The sequence below is a fragment of the Rhinopithecus roxellana genome, chromosome 20 (assembly GCF_007565055.1).
Source record: "Rhinopithecus roxellana isolate Shanxi Qingling chromosome 20, ASM756505v1, whole genome shotgun sequence".
NCBI classification, from domain to species: domain Eukaryota; kingdom Metazoa; phylum Chordata; class Mammalia; order Primates; family Cercopithecidae; genus Rhinopithecus; species Rhinopithecus roxellana.
Window position 1 is genome coordinate 17,316,911 of NC_044568.1, and position 20,782 is coordinate 17,337,692.

Genomic DNA, 20,782 nt, shown 5'->3' on the forward strand with positions numbered 1-20,782 from the left:
GTTGAGTCAAACAGGTTTGCCAGGCAGGGCTGGCAGGTCCACACCTGCAGGGGCCCCGCAGAGCCCTGGGGTGGAGACTCCACCCAAAGCCCTGCCTCAAAAAAAATAAAAAAAAGAGAAAGCAAGAAAATATGAGCAGAGATTTATTTCTCAGAATGGTAGGAGAAAGTTTGGGGTGTATTCTATCTATTGTTGAGGAACCAGACAAATCAATTGGTGCATAATGATTGAACATGCTGTGAGCGCTGGCGGGGAGGGGAGTCCTGGTCTAGGATCTCAATGTGGATTAATTTATTTCACCAACATCCCTGACAGATGAGGGGCCGGGGTGTGAGAGCACAGCCCCCTGCCCAGCTGGCCGCCTGGAACTGAACCCGGGCAGGCCAACTCCAGAGCCCACCACCCTACCCCCGCCCTCACCACCCTCAAAGCAAGCCCTGGCCAAGTGCCCTCTGTGGCCCAGGCGTGGAGCTGTTGAATTTCTTCTCTCTGCCTCCATCTCCCAGGGGCTTGGGTGGAGTCTCCGCCCTGTGATCTCAGTTGTGTTCATCCCTCTGCAGGGGTCCTCAATCATGAGGCTCTTTCCTCTCTGTGCTGGAACAGGGGCTCTGAGGGGCCAAGGTCAGAGGTTGCTGTCCCCAGCCTTAGCCTTAGACAAGGAGGACAGGCCTGGAAGGAGGCCCAGGGGCTGCCTAATGTCCTCCCTCCTTCCCTCTCTCCCTCTCTCCTTCCCTCCTGCAGGACCCTGCTGTAGCCATCCCCAAGGGAACCCTCATGGCCATTTTCTGGACCACCATTTCCTACCTGGCCATCTCAGCCACCATTGGTAAGTGGCTGCCCCAGCCAGTCAGGAAGGGGAGGGACCTGGCCTCCACCCTGCAGTGTCCCAAACCCCCCACCACTGGAGGGGATCAGAGGGTGGGGTCTGACTCTCTAACAGGGAGAGCTGGGCTGGGAGGGTATGGCCACCTCAGGATGTGAAGCCTTGAACCTATCTCTGGGGTATCTTGACAATGATCAGAGCATCTTCATGGTGGTGGGCATGGCGGGGTCAGACCAGGCTCCTTGGGTCCCTTGAGGGCCCAGATTCATAAGTGTGAAGATCCTACAGGACAAATCTAGGAGTGATGATGATGATGATGATACCAGCAACTGACTTCCCACATGCCCAGCCCTTTGCATGCCAATCCTATCACTGTCATTTTCCCTATTTCACCAAGGAGAAAATGGGGGCTCAGAGATGTTAAGTGATCTGTCCAGGGTCACACAGCCACTGAATAGTGGAGCCGGGCTTTGAGCCCAGGCCTGAGCTGTTAACACCTACCTTGAACTGAGATCCTCACAGGTGCACTTGCTCCCAGTGGCCCCGTTTGAGGCAAGCTGTTCACAAATGGCCAAGGGACTTGGTCCAGCTCACAGCCACTCAAGGCTTAAGATCCAGGTCTGCGATCCAAGGAGGACGTTGTGATCTTGGTCACTTAAGCTCTATGCCTCTATAAAATGGCAACAACAAAAGTAATAGTAATGCCTGCTCGGAGGTTGTTGTAAAGTACTTAGCATGGCTCCGGGCACACCTCCATTGTCATCATTATCATTGCATGATGAAGGGACAGCTGCCCGTCATCTGCAGTGTCTCACCCTCTGCAGAGGTGGGGCTGGAAGAGGATAGAGTAAGGAGGGAAGGGAGACCTCCCCACGCTCTCCTTCCTCCTCTCAGGCTCCTGCGTGGTGCGTGATGCCTCTGGGGTCCTGAATGACACGATGACCCCTGGCTGGGGTGCCTGCGAGGGGCTGGCCTGCGGCTATGGCTGGAACTTCACCGAGTGCACCCAGCAGCACAGCTGCCGCTACGGCCTCATCAATTATTACCAGGTTACCGCCAGGAGGGCTAATCCACCAGACTCAGTGGGGGCTGGATGGAGGCTGCAGGGCCCCTTGCAGACCTGGAAGTTTTTGGGGGGGACAGTTTTGGGGGCTGAGCCCTAGGCTTAGGGGAGAGGGGTTCAGAGCCCAGGTCTGTCCAGTCCTGACCTGTGGGTGGACACTGGGATCTCCAGGGGTGGGTCCTGGACTCAGATGGAGACTCAGGACCCAGCCCCTGCACACAGTAGGGAATGAGTTGCCACAGATGGGGGCTTCTGGCTCAGCCCCCCACCATGGAGTCCCTGAGCCCCAAATCCCCACAGACCATGAGCATGGTGTCAGGCTTCGCGCCCCTGATCACAGCTGGCATCTTCGGGGCCACCCTCTCCTCTGCCCTGGCCTGCCTTGTCTCTGCTGCCAAAGTCTTCCAGGTGAGGCCACAGAAAGGGGTCAAGATGATGGGGGCAGAGGAGCCTGGGCTAGAGGCACAATCAGGCGGGTACCTGGCTGACTGCTACAAACAGCGGAAGGTGTCATTAGACCGGGGTCTCTAGCCAGAAGGGAAAAGGAGCTATCAGCAAACTCTTGAAGGAAGCAGCCCCTTCCAGTGGTGTGACTTGACAAACACCTGCAGCCCCCACCCCAAACTCCCACCTGTGCCACCTGCATCCTGTCCGCAACTCCACCATTCAAGCTCTACCCAAAGCCATCCACGCCCCGGTCATGCCCTTTTACTGTCTTCACGGTAGGGCGGAGGGAGAGTGATCATCCCTGTTTAATAGAAACAGACACCAGGGGGCGCGGTGGCTCAAGCCTGTAATCCCAGCACTTTGGGAGGCCGAGACGGGCGGATCACGAGGTCAGGAGATCGAGACCATCCTGGCTAATATGGTGAAACCCCGTCTCTACTAAAAAATACAAAAAACTAGCCGGGCGACGAGGCGGGCGCCTGTAGTCCCAGCTACTGGGGAGGCTGAGACAGGAGAATGGCGTGAACCCGGGAGGCGGAGCTTGCAGTGAGCTGAGAGCTGGCCACTGCACTCCAGCCTGGGCGGCAGAGCAAGACTCCGTCTCAAAAAAAAAAAAAGAAAAAAAAAAGAAACAGACACCAGGACCCAGGTTGGGGAGGTCACAGAGGGCACCGAGCCAGGGCTGGAGCTCAGGTGGCCCCAGGGGAGGGGAGGTGGCAGTTTCCAGCCTGGGGGTGAGTGAGGCCTCTGGTGCTGCAGTGCCTTTGCGAGGACCAGCTGTACCCACTGATCGGCTTCTTCGGCAAAGGCTACGGCAAGAACAAGGAGCCCGTGCGCGGCTACCTACTGGCCTACGCCATCGCCGTGGCCTTCATCATCATTGGTAAGGCTCTGTCAGGGCTCACAGGGCCTGGCCTCCTGTTCCCCTGGCCGGCCATGAGGGTCATGGGGGCCGGGCTTTTCTCTTGCCTCCTCGTCTCCCCGCCCCAGAGCCCCGCCTGGCCTGACAATTAGTGGGCACTCAGAGGCTAAGTCTTGAGGGGTGAGGCCCCACCTGGGAGGAGACATCGGGGGGTCATGTGATCCTTTCCCTTCCCACCTCCAGGCAGGTGGCTCCCAAACCATGTCAGGCAGCAGAGCCTTCTGCTTTGTTAGAAGAGAACTTACCTGTTCCCCCAGTCTGCATTCGCGTGTCCTGGCAGCTAGCATCCCCCTTCCCTGGGTCTAAACAAACCCCCAGAACACCTTTGGAGCATGGGACAAGCTGACTGGTCCCTCCTTGGGATGGGATACCAATGGCTGGTCAGTATCCTCATAGGTATATAAACTAGATAACCCAGTTCATCAGACCTAGGGCTTCTAGACTCCTTGGGCTTCAAGATAGCAGATATCTTAGGAGAAAAGAGCCCAGGTAATCAGTTCATTAGATCAACTTCCTATCCAGGCTTTGCCATGTGCCAGTTGTGTGACCTTAGACAAGTTACTTCACCTCTCTGAGCCTCATTTTTCTCATCTGCAGAATGGGAGCAATAGTTCCTAACAGGTGTGTCTCAGATGGGGAGGAAAATACCACGTGTGCAGGAAGATCTACATGCATTCATATATGCACACACTCACATGTGCACACACACATGTGCACACACCCGGTACTTGCCTAATTTACTTAGCTATGGAGGCAGAACTCGCTAGGAGAGAGGTAGCCATGCTGCGACATGATGTCCCCTGGCCCTTGCTCCCTATACAGGAGTGGGGTGGGGGTAGACTACTGGCCAGCCTCCCTGGGCTCATGGGCACCCTCCTGCCACCAGTGAATCCATGCTGTTCAGGCTGGCATCACAGTCCATGAGATTTGCCCTGATAGCCTAGTCACTATTACCCAAGGGAAGCTTTCCAGACACCGGGTGCTACTGGGTCCTGAACCACATGAAGAGGTGGCAAGGATGGAAAAATCTGGTCACACTTGATATTCTCTGGCCCTGTCTCTGCTTCCTGCTCACAGGGGCCCAGAAACACATTTCCCTGCAATGTACCCTGATTTAGATTCGATGTCCTTTCATCTGGGTGGGTCTGACTTGACTTCAGACTGAGGATCCGGGCAGGGTTCTTAGGTGATTATATGAAATCATGGACAGAGGACCTGGCATATTAGTGCACACTGTGTTTTGGGATCACCAGAAGCAGGCCCCAAGACAAGGATTCATATGTGAAAGTTTATCTGGGGTGCTGGGGGCAGTGGCAGGGGAGTGTAACAGGGAGACGGGGAAGAGGAAGCAGTTCTTGGGTGGGTGAACACTGGGGTACCACTGGGGTGGAGCTGTGCTACGGCCTTAGCTGTCCTGGGTCACATTGCAAAATATATTTCTGGCTGGACGCAATGGCTCACGCCTGTAATCTCAGCACTTTAGGAGGCCGAGGCAGGCAGATCATTTGAGGTCAGGAGTTTGAGACCAGCCTGGCCAACATGGTGAAACCGTTTCTACTAAAAATACAAAAATTAGCTGGGCATGTTGGTGCACACCTGTAATCCAAGCTACTAGGGAGGCTGAGGCAGGAGAATTGCTTGAGCCCAGGAGGCAGAGGTTGCAGTGAGCCGAGATCATGCCACTGCACTCCAGCCTGGGCAACAAGCAAGACTCTGTCTCAAAAAAAAAAAAAAAAAAAGTATTTCTTGCTGTCATTTGTGTTCAAAACAGTACGATAGCAACTACCCTTGGTCATCCCATAGCCTGGTGGGGTCTACTGTCACACTGACCCCCACTGTCTTAAAAGCTGGGTGTTTAGTTTACAAGACACTATCCCTTGGAGCTTCACAAAAGGATGGACCCATTTCACAGATGAGATGGACCCATTTCACAGATGAGAAGGTTGAGACTGACTGAGCCTTGGTGGCCTATCTGGGGTCCCCCACCCTGGGAAGGAGAGTGCCAAATCAGTCCTTGGCAGAGTTGCCCAACAGGCTGTCCTCTCTCTCCCTGGGTTCCTGAAGCTGAGCTCAACACCATAGCCCCCATCATTTCCAACTTCTTCCTCTGCTCCTATGCCCTCATCAACTTCAGCTGCTTCCACGCCTCCATCACCAACTCGCCTGGTAAGCAAACCCTTCACCCACCTCAGGAGGCGGCACCCAGGGGCTAGGGGGAAATGGGGCATGGGGTGGGAGTGTGAGGCACGGGTGGAGGTCGGCAGCCCAAGGTCACCTCTCCATTTAAAACCATTGAAAGGGAACATTAATAGAATAATAGCTCTCGGCTGGGCGCGGTGGGTCACGCCTGTAATCCTAGCATTTTTGGGAGGCCGAGGTGGGCAGATCACTTGAGGTCAGGAGTTTGTGACCAGCCTGGCCAACATGGTGAAACCCTGTCTCTACAAAAATACAAAAATTAGCCGGGCGTGGTGGCAGGCACCTGTAATCCCGGCTATTCTGGTGGCTGAGGCAGGAGAATCACTTGAACTGGGAAAGGGGTGGTTACAGTGAGCCGAGATGGCACCATTACACTCCAGCCTGGGTGACAGAGCAAGGCTCTGTCTCAAATAATAGTAATAATAATAATGATAATAATAATAGCAGCTGTCCTTTCTCAAGCACTGACAGCGTGCACTTTACACGGATTCATACATTGTTTACCATCTGTAGAGGTTTTCCAGTCTTTCCCTTCCCCAGTTTTACAGGAATCGGGAGCCTGATTCCTCAGAGAAAGAGAATTGCCCAAAGTCACAGCTAGACTGTCACACGCAGTGCTGCAGGTTGCACACTGCCTAACTCTAGGAGGCACCATTCATATCATAGATTTCAGACATTTGCATGTTTATGATGGAAAACTTCTGGCAGATGGCAATAAAGAGTCTTGAGGAAAACTTTTTCTAACTACCTCCAAATTGCCATTGCCTTTTACCAGGCCACCTTTTACATAGACCCCAGTGTTCATGATGGCCCTGGAGTTGCGCCATGAGGCAGCTGTCACTAGTGGCAGCCCTGGCCTGGCCTGCTGGTGGGGAGCCAGGCAGAATCATGTCCTTCCCCCTCCATCTCACCCCCTTGGCACCATGGGAGCTGGTGCTGTTGCTGACATGGGATGTCCTGTGGCCGTATTTGGCCAGAGCTGGATGCTCCTGGTGAAATGCCAGCCGAGGCAGGTGTGTGGTTTGCCCCAGAGCCTGTAGACCCAGCCCCAGGAGGCAGGGTGGGTGGTGCTCATGGCTGGCGGGTACAAGCTGGGACCCCGGCTCTGGACACTGCTCGCATTACTGCCAGGCCCTGCCCAGCAGCTCTGGCCTAGAAGGAGGCTCCAGAGTGCCAGGCATGTCCACTGATTGGTGCCCTCGGCCCAGGGTGGAGACCTTCATTCCAGTACTACAACAAGTGGGCGGCGCTGTTCGGGGCTATCATCTCCGTGGTCATCATGTTCCTCCTCACCTGGTGGGCGGCCCTCATCGCCATCGGTGTGGTGCTCTTCCTCCTGCTCTATGTGATCTACAAGAAGCCAGGTGTGCATCTCAGCTGCGAGGCTGCAGCTCTCCTCCCCCAGGGTACCCATGCAGGCGGCCCTGCCCTCTGCCCCTGGCTGGAGAGCCCTGAGTCAGGCTCTGTGCTGTCCAGGGCCCCTCTCTGCCCCTCACCTTCATCCCTCCCCATGTGGCAAGGAACCCCAAGGGATGTCCCCACTCAGGGCCCATGCCTCGACTTCTAAGCCATCCCTGGGCACCCAGGACCTGGGAATCCCCTGTCCAAAGGACCCTGAGTGAGCTTCCAGGGCCTACGTTGGCCTCTTCCCTAGGTCTGTCCCCCAAGAAGGGTCAGCAGGCTGCTGTGCACACCTAGGCCTCAGGGCCGAGGGCTGTCTGTGTGGATGGCAGGCAGACAAATCTTGGACTCCGAGCAAGGTCTCTACTTGACTGCAGGCAGGGACCCTGGGGTGGCAGTGACCTAAGGATGGGAAATAGGGCTCTGAAAAAGCCTGGGATTCTAAGTCTCAACCTGGGCTTCTAGGCCATCATGAAGGTTTGGCAAGGCAGGAGGATATCGTGTGGAGCTTGATGTATAACTTTTTTGAGGGGGGACTGGGGGGCAGAGTCTCATTCTGTCACCCAGGCTGGAGTGCAGTGGCACAGTCTCGGCTCACTGCAACCTCCACCTCCCGGGTTCAAGCAATTCTCCTGCCTTAGCCTCCTGAGTAGCTGGGATTACAGGTGTGTGCCACCACACCTGGCTAACTTTTGTATTTTTAGTAGAGACAGGGTTTCACCATATTGGCCAGGCTGGTCTCGAACTGCTAACCTCAGGTGATCCACCCACCTCAGCCTCCCAAAGTGCTGGGATTACAGGTGTGAGCCACCGTGCCTGGCCTTGACGTGTAATTTTTCAACATGCAGCCACACGGTCTGTAGGCCTCCACCCTATAGGCTGCCCACGCCAGGTGGCCCTGCTCCCACGGGTGCCCAGTGCCTCGAGAAGGCCAACATTGCCTCCATCCCTCCGCATGTCTGGTTTCTTCTACTGATCCCTAACACTGCTCTCCCTTGCTCCCCCAGAGGTAAATTGGGGCTCCTCGGTACAGGCCGGCTCCTACAACCTGGCCCTGAGCTACTCAGTGGGCCTCAATGAGGTGGAAGACCACATCAAGAACTACCGGTGAGTGGAGCTGCCGGGACCCACCTGGAACCCCGGGGCCGGTGATGGCTCCACCCTGGGAGTTTCCAAGCCCAGACCTGTCACCTGACCCAGGCAGACCCAGGGTGTGTGGAGCCTCCACTGAGAGGGAACAGAGGTGGAGGAGCCACCCAGCCACCACGAGATAGGGGTGGGCATATCCTGATGGGGACCAAGCAAGTCAAGGGGCCTCTCCATGCCTCAGTTTCCACAGTGGAAATGTGCTTTGTTGTCGAGGTGATTGTTGCTGCAACTCCCATCACAGTATCCCTGGAACCAACGGTGACGAACCTCCCCTGGGTACCCTTCAAAGCGGATTCCCCTCTTTGTCGAGGAGGATTATGCACCTGCCATCCCCTTCCCACCAGATCCTAATAATTATTGGCAATATCTATTTTTGTCATGCTTACCATGAGCCAGGTGCTTGCAAAGTTTCTTACACAGCCTTACAAGAACTGGCTGAGGTCCAGGAAATTACTAACCCAGTCATGGACAAGAACACTGAGGCACAGAGAGGTTAAGTAACTGGCCCCAGGTCACACAGCTGGTGAGTGGCCGATTAAGTCTGGCTCCAGTTGACTTAGGTCATGGCCCTTGACCACTGTCATCTGCTGCCTCTTGAGTAACCTGCCTGGGTAACTGATGAGTTTGAAAGTGACGGACTTCCTCACTCCCAGGCTTTGTTCTTTCCCCCACTGTGCTGGGCTAGGCAGGACAGGGCAGGGGAGAAGCATGAGGGGTAGCATTTGGTGGCCTGAGCAGGAAGGACCAGAGAGACTAGTGTGGAGGTCACCAAAAGAGCAGGAAGGGCCCCAAAAGTCACCCTGGATTTATAGGCGGGAAGCCAAGGCCCCAAGCATGTAGGGTCATGCTGGTGGCCACACCACCATTCAGGGAGCCTGGGAGGTGCCTTTCCTACCCAGACCCCCATGGGCTCTCTCCTGATGGTTCCTGCCCTTTTCCCTTCCCTCCTCAGCCCCCAGTGCCTGGTGCTCACGGGGCCCCCCAACTTCCGCCCGGCCCTGGTGGACTTTGTGGGCACCTTCACCCGGAACCTCAGCCTGATGATCTGCGGCCACGTGCTCATCGTGAGTGGCCCCTGGAGGGGCGCAGGGCAGTACTCCTGGGGGAGCCGCCTGTGTGTGATGTGTCAGAGTGGGGGCCGAGGGGATGCGGAGCAAGGGGTGCCCAGCCAGGTACCCCCATGGACCCCATTCTCTCCCCCTCCTGGCCCCTCTTGCTGGCTTCTCCCCCAGCTTCCCTGCCTCTTTTCTGCTCCCTCCCTCTCCCTTCCTCCCCACTGTCTCCCCCACTCCTTGTGTTTCCCTTATCTGGGCAAAAGAAAAGGGCACCGTGGGTGCTGCCAAGTCCCTGGGGCAGCCTCCAGGGCAGGAGAGGGGCTGAATCTCAGGCTGGAGGGTGAAGGCAGCCAGTGATGTCCCCTGTCCCACCCACCCATAGGGACCCCACAAGCAGAGGATGCCTGAGCTCCAGCTCATCACCAATGGGCACACCAAGTGGCTGAACAAGAGGAAGATCAAGGCCTTCTACTCGGACATCATTGCTGAGGACCTCCGCAAAGGCGTCCAGATCCTCATGCAGGTGCCGTGGACTGGGGGCTCCCCTACAGGACTTATGCATCGGTGGCACAACCTGGAAGGCAGAAAGTCTTGGGGGCCCTTTTGCTTAAGCCTCTTTTGCTGCAGAAAGAGCCCCAACTTTTTTTTTTTTTTTTTTTTTTTGAGACTTGTTTTGCTTGTCACCCAGGCTGGAGTGCAGTGGTGCAATCTCAGCTCACTGCAACAACCTCTGCCTCCCAGGTTCAAGCGAATCTACTGCCTCAGCCTCCTGAGTAGCTGGGATTACAGGCACCCGCCACCATGCCTGGCTAATTTTTTTGTGTTTTTAGTAGAGACGGGGTTTCACCATGTTGGCCAGGCTGGTCTGAAACTCCTGACCTTGGGTGATCCACCTGCCTCGGCTCCCCGGAGTGCTGGGTTTACAGGCATGAGCCACCATGCCTGACGAGAGCCCCAGCTTTCTTATGTCTCCAGATGTGCTGATTCTGGGCACTTTTTCGGAATGCCCAGGACCTGGGAAACTGACCTGGAAGCCTGTGGGGGCTGGTGTCACCTTGGCCAATTCTAACTTTTGGGAGCCCTGGGAGGGATGTAGGGTGTTGGTGACCAAGCGAGAACTAGAATTGAGGATTCTGGAATTCAGATATTTCCTCCCATCAGCCATCTTTCTCCCAATAAAGTTTTGTTTTGTGCAAAACAAATTTTTTTAAGATTGTATACATATGTATATATATTTTTTGAGCATCAGCACATCTGGAGACATAAGAAAGCTGGGGCCTCTGGCCAGGCGGATCACCAACTCTGCCCCTCTGATGGGTTCCCCATCTCACCCCTATCCCCTGGCAGGCGGCAGGTCTCGGGAGAATGAAGCCCAACATTCTGGTGGTCGGGTTCAAGAAGAACTGGCAGTCGGCCCACCCAGCCACAGTGGAAGACTACATTGGCATCCTCCAGTGAGTCGGGGTAGAGGAAGGGGCTTGGGATCTGTTAATTTGGGCCACTGGGCCTTGAGAAGTGGAAAAGAAGTAGTGGGTGCTTAAACAGTTGAGTCCTGCTGGGCAAAGTGGCTGGCATCTGTAGTCCCAGCTACATGGAAGGCTGAGGCAGGAAGCTCACTTGAGCCCAGGAGTTGGAGGCTGCAGTGAGCGAAGATCGCATTGCTGCACTCCAGCCTAGGCGAAGGAGCAAGACCCTGTCTTTGAAAAAGAAGTTGAGTCCATTTGCTCACAGCTAAAGAAGAAACAGGCTGAGGCTGAAGATGCCCGTCTCTGACCTATGAGTCATGGACACCAAAGCCATCTGGGGCCAGGCAGGTAGCACCATGAGTGAAGCGGGCCAGGCATGGGGTGATAGGGAGCAGTGGAGACTGTGGCAACCCAGCGAGAGTGGCTCCTACTTGACTTGTGTCCATGCAGGATGGGCTCTAGTGCCCATGCGGAAATGTGGGCCCAGTGTTGCCAGATCTTTTAATTTTTCAGAGGAACTGCAAACGTGAGTTTTTAGGTGAGAACCTCATGCCTCCCTGTGGGCTCCAGAAGGTGGCCAGGGAGCCAGTCAAGAACTCTGAGGCGGTGCCCCTGAACAGGGAAGTGAAACCAGGCCCTGAGGACCGAACTCCCTGGGGACTTCAGGGCTGATTCCAAACTCTTATCAGCACTTGCTGTGTGAGGTCCAGAGATGCCTGCCTGAGTGGCTTTTCTGTGTTGATGTTGTTGTGTGTGGTATCACTGAACAACACGAAGCTGAGGGCTGGGGCCCTGGGACCTGCTTCCAGGTATGCTGTTAACCAGCTGTAGGACTCAGAGCAATCCTCTCAGCTGCTGCTAACAGAATTACAGCAGCAACTGATAGAATACCTGATCTCCAGCCTCTCTCCACCTCCAACATTCCAAACCTTCAAAAAGCAGGGCCTGAAAGGTCCTTTCCCAGAGATATGTGATCTAAGGAGCCCAGGAAGGGCAATGCACAGCCCATTGGCCCAAACCCCAGTGGTGGGTGGGCTCTTGGGCACTGTGTCAATCAGGCAGTACATACATCTTTGGAACAAGAGTCTTCCAGATACCTTTAATTTTTAAAATTTATTTTATTTTATTATTTTTATTTTTGAGGCAGAGTCTCGTTCTGTTGCCCAGGCTGGAGTGCAATGGTGCGATCTTGGTTCACCACAACCTCTGCCTCCCAGGTTCAAGTGATTCTCTCGCCTCAGCCTTCAGAGTAGCTGGGATTACAGGTGCACTCCACCACACCCGGCTGATTTTTGTATTTTTTAGTAGAAATGGGGTTTTGCCATGTTGGCCAGGCTGGTCTCGAACTCCTGACCTCAGGTGATCTGCCTGCCTTGATCTGGGCAGATCAAGTGCTGGGATTACAGGCATGAGCCACTGCTCCCGGCCTCCAGACATCTTTATAGACAGCCTATTGCAGGAGTAAAGCTTTTCTTATGAGCATGTCTGTCCTTTGGTCTACAGTCTCAGCCATATGATTCTAATCCCAGCTGCTCACTCCCTTAGCTATGTGATCATGGGCAAGTTACTCTCCAAAACTCAGTTTTTGCATCCATAGAATGGAGGTAATAATTACCATCCCCACCTCCATGGGCAGAGTTGGGAGGAATTATCCAAATGTATCAGGAGGACAGGGCTGACTTGGTTCCCCTGAGTACCGGATCTGCAGGATCCACAGTGCCACAGACTGTAGAGCTAGAGGAGTCCTGGGGTACTCTCCAATTCTGCCTGTACAGTATACAGATGGGGAAACTGAGGCCCAGAGAACAGAAAGGGTGTGGTAGGAGGCAGAACCAACCCTAGACATCTGGTCTACTGGGTGCCATGTCACCTCCCTGGTGGGGTCTCGGGGAGAAGCTGGACCTCACCTCCTCTCTTTCCAGCGATGCCTTTGATTTCAACTATGGTGTGTGTGTCATGAGGATGCGGGAGGGACTCAATGTGTCCAAGATGATGCAGGCCCACAGTGAGTACATGCCCCACCCACTCCCAGAAAGTTCTAGAACCTATTTTTTTTTTCTTTAATGGCAGAGGGAAAAATGAGTAAGAAATAAAAGGTTACAGACTCATAGAAAGTCACCTCTTTTTTTATTTTTTTCTGAGACAGAGTCTCCCTCTGTCGCCCACGCTGGAGTGCAGTGGGGTGATCTCAGTTCACTGCAAGCTCCACCTCCCGGGTTCACGCCATTCTCCTGCCTCAGCCTCCCCAGTAGCTGGGACTACAGGTGCCTGCCACCACGCCTGGCTAATTTTTTGTATTTTTAGTAGAGACAGGGTTTCACCGTGTTAGCCAGAATGGTCTCGATCTCCTGACCTCGTGATCTGCCCGCCTCTTAATGGTCCATTAGAGCCCATAAGGTTTCCCAGAGAGAGAAGGCAACTCATTCAAGGTCATGCTTCCCAGCTGGGGCAGAGCCAGGACTGGAACTCAGAGTTCCCCGAATCACAATCGGGTCAGGGCAAAAGGATCTAATATAGGCCAGACACGGTGGTTCACACCTGTAATCCCAGCACTTGGGGAGGCCAAGGCGGGTGGATCACCTGAGGTCAGGAGTTCACGACCAGCCTGGCCAACATGGTGAAACCCTGTCACTACGAAAAATACAAAAATTAGCTGGGTGTAGGGGTGGTGCACACCTATAACCCCAGCTACTTGGGAAGCTGAGGCAGGAGAATCACTTGAACTTAGGAGGTGGATGTTGTAGTGAGCCGAGATCACGCCATTGCACTCCAGCCTGGGTGACAAGAGCAAGACTCCATCTCAAAAAAAAAAAAAGGGGGGGGGATGTAATAGAAAACCAGGAAAGAGGGGAGAGGAAAATGCCTGCAGGAAGATGCCGGAATATGAAAATACATAATGACTGGGGAAAAAAATCATGCTATGGATATTATGAGACCAATCTCCCCAATGGAATAAAATAAAGTACTTGAACAGCTGCCATATTAGCATCTGTTTGTCCATATCATCATCCAGTTAATAGAAAGACGTAATTCCCACTCCTCACTCAATATATAGGTGGAAGTGGTTTTTATGGTAAATAAAATTAGATTTGCAATAAGACAAAAGTAATGATTCAGGACTTGGTTAATGTTAAGTTTAAATGTACATATCATGTTGAGAATTTTCTTTGAACTTATAACAAAACAAAGTGCTACTGAGCGAACATTATTGCAATGTAGTAAAGCAGAATGTAAATTCCTTGAGGTCAGCAAAAAAAAAAAAAAAAGAGAATACATAATGACCATGGGAACTGGGCATTTTGGTCCCCTGAATAGGGATGTGTTTTGCATTTTAAAGTCATATATGACTGCAGACTCTGAATTAAAAAATATTTAGAGAGGCTGGGTGTGGTGGCTCGTGTCTGTAATTCCAGCACTTTGGGAGGCAGAGGCAGGTGGATCGCTTGAGTCTAGGAGTTCAAGACCAGACTAGGTGACATAGCAAGACCCCGTCTCTACTAAAAATAAAAAATTAACCAGATGTGGTGGCACATGCCTGGAGTCCCATCTACTTGGGAAGCTGAGGTGGGAGGATGGCTTGAGCCCAGGAGTTTGAGGCTGCAGTGAGCCATGACTGTACCACTGCACTCTAGCCTGGGTGACAGAGAAAGACTCTGTCTCAAAAAACAAACAAACAAACAAACAAACAAAAGGAAATATCTAGAGGTGTGAAAGCAATAACGTTTATGGCAACAAATGGGAGGCGGTGCTGGAGAGACTGGGAGCTTGCAGTCCACGTCTCTTGCAGCCAGGGGCTGGGTCCATTCATTTGTGCTGTTGCTAAGTGCATGCCTGGCACACAGCAGCTGGTCAATAACTATTTATGCAACCACTATTTACGGAGCAGTAACTCCGCTCCTGACCAACGCTGCTCTTGGTGCTGGGGTTACAGGCACAGCAAAGCCAAAAAGCCTCTGCTGTTGAGAAGCTGACACTCCGGAGGGAAAAGCAGACGCTTCCCAGTGGGCCCATAAGTCATCTCAGATCATGAGTGTGTCTTGAGAAAATGGGTGCAGGGCGTAGTGGCCAGGGAAGGCCTCCCTCAGGAGGGGGCCTCTTGCTGAGGAGGCCAAGGCTAGGGAGAGTATGTTCCAGCTCGGGGCGCACCCACCACCATGGCCCAAGGTGGGGATGTACGTGGCCTGTTTGACGGGCCAGGCATGACTGGAGTGTGAGGAGCTGGGCAGGAGGCAGGTCAGAGGGAAGCCAGGGCAAGGTGCAGTGGGGCCGTGGAGGCCAGGCGGGGCCTTGGGACTTTCTTCCTGGCATTAAGGGAGCCTTGTCAAGGAGGAACCCATGGTGCCCTCAGACAAGGAGAGCCTGTGAACAAAGCTGCCTCTTCTTTTGCAGTTAACCCCGTGTTTGACCCAGCGGAGGACGGGAAGGAAGCCAGCGCCAGAGGTGCCAGGCCATCAGTCTCTGGCGCTTGTCAGTGTTCCCACTCAGAGCTCAGGGCACTCTCGTCCTGTGGGGCAGCTAGGGGTGGGCCACCTGGGACCTTGGTTGAGGAAGGTGGTTTTTTCTTGTAACAGTGATGCCTGAGTAACTGGAGTTGGGAACTGGAGGGGCTTGGCCATGTCAAAGATTGCCAGCAGCCAGGCGCAGTGGCTCACACCTGTAATCCCAGCACTGTGGGAAGCTGAGGCAGGAATTCCAGGCTGCAGTGAGCTGTGACCACACCACTACATGCCAGTCTGGGTGATGCCAGACCCTGTCTCAAAAAAGGAAAAAAGATTGCCAGGAGGTGGAGAATTCAGGGTCAGAGAATCATGGGGACCCACCTAGCAGGCTCTGGGGCCCTTGTCCCACCCCTGCCAAGGCCATGCAGGGTGCGGCAGGATTTTCCTTCGTCCTCTCCCACCATCACCCCGGGAGGCAGGGGGCCTGCAGTGCAGGCGGGAGGGCTCCTATGGGCATCTGTGAAGGGCGCAGGGAGGTGTTTAAGGGAATGGAGACTGCATTTCCCTACCTACCCAGAGGGCTCTGGGACTGCCTCCACCCCCAGTACTCACCAGAATCCCAGGAGAGAGAAGCTGAGAGCAGGTCAGGGGCACATCACAGCACTGAGCATCCTGGGCCCCAGTTCCTGTTCCACCTGCCAGAGAACCCGTGTTCAGCATCAGAAGGGGTGTTGGTGGGGCCCTGGGCCAGGCCTGCCAGGATGCGTGGCAGTTGGCTCTGCTCTGACCCGTCCCCACCTCCTGCAGTGGACCCCGAGGCCCTGGTGCAGGAGGAGCAGGCCACCACTGTCTTCCAGTCGGAGCAAGGCAAGAAGACCATCGACATCTACTGGCTGTTTGACGACGGAGGTCAGTGCCCCCTTTGGATCAGCCCCCCTGCCCGGCGGGGGGTGGGTTGGGGGTGGTCTTCCTTCCCTTTCCTTCCTGGCCTGCTCTCAAAGGGAACAGGGGCTCCTGGGCCCACCAGTCAGCTCAGGGGAGCCTGGAGGGACCCCTCTGTCTGGCCTCTAGTTTTTTGGTTATAAAATGGGAAACTTTGAGAGAAGAGCTGAGGTCGCCATAAGATGGAATCTTCTGACTGGATGGCCCTTAGGGGCACAGGCAGGTGATATCAATGGGGAAATGGGCGGTGCCCAGGAAGGCTAGAGGAATATTTTTCACTTCACAATGAAAAATACCCTTTCCCATTAAAAAAAAAGTGACTTTCAGCTTTATTCCTCCTACCTTTGATAGAGTCACAGATAGAAAGAAAATATCTTTGCTCCAGTGGAATGAATCCTATTAATAATTGCCGAAATAGGCTGAGCACTTACTACCTGCCTGACAGGGAATTCCCTACCTAATGCAGTCCCCAGGTAGGAGCTGTCATGATTAACTCCCCTTTATAAGTAAGGAAACTGAGGCACAGAGGATTACAAGGTGATATGTGACAGCTACTCCTTGGTCTTGTGTGGAGAGACAACAGAGAGGGCTGAGGGCTCCCACACACTGGTCAAATATTCACTCTTCAAGAACTGCCAATGACTGGACTCCTCGATTTTTATGTGAAACTCCTCAATTATGAAATGACAACTTTTTTTTTTTTACTTCTTTTTGAGATGGAGTCTCGCTTTGTCACCCAGGCTGGAGTGCAGTGGCATGATGTCAGCTCACTGCAACCTTCGCCTCCCGGGTTCAAGCGATTCCCCTGCCTCAGCCTCCCGAGTAGCTGGAACTATAGGCACCTGCCACCATGCCCAGCTTATTTATTTATTTATTTATTTATTTATTTATTTATTTATTTATTGAGATGCAGTTTCACTCTGTCGCCCAGGCTGGAGTGCAATGGCAGGATCTTGGCTCACTGCAACCTCTGCCTCGTGGGTTCAAGCGATTCTCCTGCCTCTGCCTCCTGAGTCACTGGGATTACAGGCGTGCACCATCAGGCCTGGCTAATTTTTTGTGTTTTTAGTAGAGATAGGGTTTTACGATGTTGGATGTTGGCCAGGATGGTCTCGAACTCCTGACCTTAGGTGATCTGCCTGCCTTGGCCTCCCAAAGTGCTGGGATTATAGGCACGAGCCACAGCGCCCGGACGCCAGCTTGTTTATTTAAATACACTGCACAAGCACAAATAAACCCTACCCCACAGAGCACCATGTGCATCTTGGGTTTAGTCAGGTTTGTTCATTATACAGATGGGTCGACTGAGGTCCAGCGAGGAGAGGAAGGGGTTTGCTAATGGCAGAGCGGGGCAGGAACCCACATAGTGCTCTGTCCTGAGTGTATTCTTGTCATGACTCACGGGGACTCTCCTTGCCAGGCCTCACCCTCCTCATTCCCTATCTCCTTGGCCGCAAGAAGAGGTGGAGCAAATGTAAGATCCGTGTGTTCGTAGGCGGCCAGATTAACAGAATGGACCAGGAGAGAAAGGCGTAAGTGCGGAGGGCTGGCCCCGGGCGACTGCTGCAGGGACCAGTGCCATCTTAGCTCCACCCAAGACTGTTCCCCTGCCCCGATCCTCTGCCACTGCCCCCAGGTGGGCTCTGAGATTGTCCCAAAGCCCAGGGCCAGCTCTCTCCAGGCCATGGCAGTGGGCAGGAGCAGGAGCAGGTTTCTCTCCATTCCAGAAGTTGCTCTGGTTTCCTGCCCACTTCAATAAAATGCAGATGCCCTAGGCTTTGCTAGACAGGGAAGGGAGTTAGGTTGTAAAGTTAGAAATCTCTGGGTTTGGACAACAAGAAGCATAAAAATAAGAAAGAAAAGGAATCTATTTTTTAAATTTAAAGTTAAAAAAAGGCAAGAAAAATTGAAAAAAAAAGATAAAAAACAAAAACAAAAAACAGATCTCCAGGAGGAACTTGTATGAAATGAAGGATGGGCTGGGCCAAGGCAGTTGGATCGAGACCAACCTGGGTGACATGGCAAAATCCTGTCTCTATATTTTAAATTTTTATATATTTTAATATATATTTTTTTCTTTTGAGACAGATTCTCGCTCTGTCACCCAGGCTGGAGTGCAGTGACCTGCTCTCAGCTCATTGCAACCTCCGCCCCCTGGGTTCAAGCAATTCTCCTGCCTCAGCCTCCCTAGTAACTGGGATTAGAGGCATGTGCTACCATGCCCAGATAATTTTTTTGTATTTTTAGTAGAGACAGGGTTTCACCATGTTGACTAGGCCAGTCTTGAACTCCTGACCTCAAGTGATCCGCCCACCTTGGCCTCCCAAAGTGCTGGGATTACAGGTGTGAGCCACTGCGCCTGGCTAATATTTTAAACTTTTATATAAATATTGTATATGTATTTAAAAATTTAAATATATATAATTTTTTGAAAAAGGGAAATGAAGGATGGAGAACACGCCTCCTCCTGAGAAATGAAGTAGGGGCTAGAATCCTTTAGGGCAGCAGTCCCCAACCCTTTTGGCACCAGGGACCGGTTTCATGGAAGACAATTTTTCCACAGACTGGGGAGAGAGTAGTAGTTTTGGGATGATTCAAGCTCACTACATTTATTGTGCACTTTATTTCTATTATGATTATATGGTAATATATAATTTAAAAATTATACAACTCACCATAATGTAGAATCAGGGGGAGCCCTGAGCTTGTTTTCCTGCAACTAGATGGTTCCTTCTGGGGGTGATGGGAGACAGTGACAGATCATCAGGAGGGTTCTTGGCCCTCTAAGATCCTGTAAGAGGGTTCATGGCCCTCTAAGAGTCTAATGCCACTGCTGATCTGACAGGAGGCAGAGCTCAGATGGTAAAGCAAGCGATGAGGAGTGGCTGTAAACACAGATGAAGCTTCGTTCACTGCCATGCACCCGGTTCCTAACAGGCCATGGCTGGTACCTTTTGGCAGCCCTGGGGGTCAGGGGCCCCTGCTTTAAGGCAATGTCCCCAATGCATGGGATGCAGGCTCTGGTGAGACAAGAGGTGACTTTAGTGGCCAGGGGTTGAGGCAGCAAATACCACTGAGTCTTTTGGTGAGAAGTGCCTTTTAATTCTCCTCCAATTCTGGGGCTGATTCTGCAGAAGGTCCTGGTTTAGCCTTGACCTGTCCTTCCCTTTGGTAACCTGTGTTTGTCTCCCTGAGCAAGAGGAGTAGGCTGCACACATGGGCTTGGCAGGCAATGGCATCTAGTCAGAACTTAGTGACCCTGGTTTATCAACATGGGTTTTATTGGTCGCCTCTTCCTTGCAAGAGGTGCTGGTTTTCTGTTTAAAATTGTGATGTTGACTGGGCACAGTGGTTCTGCCTGTAAATCCTGGCACTCTGGCAGCAGGCCAAGGCAGGGGATTGCTTGAAGCCAAGAGTTTGAGACCAGGCTGGGCAACATAGTGAAAGCCTGTCTCTACCAAAAAACTTTAAAAAAAATTAACTGAATGGTGGCATGTGCCTGTAGTCCTAGCTACTTGAGGGTGAGGCAGGAGGATCACTGAGCCCAGATCAAGGCTGCAGTGAGCTATGATTACACCACTGCACTCTAGCCTGGGTGACAGAACAGATACTGTCTCTATTTTTTAATAATAAAAATAAAGTAAAATTTAAACAAATAAAATCATGATATAAAATTTCCCTTTGAAATGTATCTAAGTTTGGGCCAGGCGTAGTGGCTTATGCCTGCAATCTCAGCACTTTGGGAGGCCGAGGTGGACGAATCACCTGAGGTCAGAAGTTCAAGACCAGCCTGACCAATATGGTGAAACCCCACCTCTACTAAAAATACAAAAATTAGCTTGGCATGGTGGCATGTGCCTGCAGTCCCAGCTACTCAGGAGGCTGAGACAGGAGGATTACTTGAACCCAGGAGGTGAAGGTTGCAGTGAGCCGAGATTGCGCCACCGTACTCCACCCTGGGCGACAGAACAAGACTCCATCTCAAAAAAAAAAAAGCATCTAATTCAGAATGTGAATTGATTTAAACAGAAAAGGAAGTAAATAGTAAGGCAGGTGGCACACAAGTGTGGAGTTGACAGGTGTCGGCAGGTGGAATTGGGCAGCTGCTGCTTTGAGCAAGGTCAGGTGAGGTGGGAGATGGTAGGCTGGAGGTTGGCTGAAGGGTACAGACAGATGGGGCGGTTTGCCCAAAGTCATCCAATTAATTAGCTGAAGAGAAGAACCCCTGCCCGGTCGCTAGTGTCCTTTGCAACTATCCTGGCTGTGATACCCCAGGGTCATAGTAGGAGGGGATCTCCCAGCCCACACCACCTGGTCCTATGCCAGGATGGCCTCCCATGCTCCATTCTCTAGTCACCCACAGGTGAGTTAAGGGAAACCCAGCAATCTATTGAGCTTTCTCCTCATCCCCACTAAGAACTTCTCCCGGGAAAGCCCCTTTTCAGCAATGCTAAGGAAGGTGTTGCTTAGGAAAAGCAGCATTTGACTTCTCTGTGATCTCCAAAAAGTAAATAAGATACGAGATTGCTCTGCAGTCTCTGCTTCCTGTGCTGGCTGTGAATGGAAGCTGGGTTCAGTAGGTTTGGTATAGTTCAAAGCTATGGCAGCCTGGGTCAACAGCATGCCCTTGGCGGGAGGGTTATGTAACCCTTCCTCTGCCTCCCTCTGTCCCTTGGTGGGCCACATCCTCTGCTCTCTACATAATCCTGGGGCAGATCTATGCTGCCCTTGCCTAGGCACAGCCCAGGCTTGCCAGCCTCCGCTGCTACTGTACACCAAGCAAATCTGCCCACGGCTCTGCTTTCAAAATTTCACTCCCCAAGATCAGGGACCAGCAGCGGCTTGACTGCTGGGCCCCAGCCTGGTCCTCCAGGCT

General features: G+C 52.9%; 1 protein-coding gene across 4 annotated transcripts in view; it reads left to right on the forward strand.

Moving 5' to 3' along the window:
* Positions 1–20,782, forward strand: part of SLC12A3 (solute carrier family 12 member 3) — a 47,850-nt gene that overhangs the window by 11,312 nt on the left and 15,756 nt on the right. For 2 of the 4 annotated variants that reach the window (XM_010365456.2, XM_010365457.2), the window contains exons 9-22: positions 742–826; positions 1,718–1,872; positions 2,187–2,294; positions 3,093–3,216; positions 5,320–5,421; positions 6,663–6,818; positions 7,863–7,962; positions 8,957–9,068; positions 9,442–9,582; positions 10,407–10,513; positions 12,448–12,530; positions 14,915–14,992; positions 15,772–15,873; positions 17,327–17,438. In XM_010365456.2, coding sequence (XP_010363758.1) covers positions 742–826; positions 1,718–1,872; positions 2,187–2,294; positions 3,093–3,216; positions 5,320–5,421; positions 6,663–6,818; positions 7,863–7,962; positions 8,957–9,068; positions 9,442–9,582; positions 10,407–10,513; positions 12,448–12,530; positions 14,915–14,992; positions 15,772–15,873; positions 17,327–17,438 — 1,565 coding nt within the window. The remainder of the gene's footprint in view (positions 1–741; positions 827–1,717; positions 1,873–2,186; positions 2,295–3,092; positions 3,217–5,319; positions 5,422–6,662; positions 6,819–7,862; positions 7,963–8,956; positions 9,069–9,441; positions 9,583–10,406; positions 10,514–12,447; positions 12,531–14,914; positions 14,993–15,771; positions 15,874–17,326; positions 17,439–20,782) is intronic. The other 2 variants (XM_010365458.2, XM_010365459.2) reach the window with 1 other exon arrangement.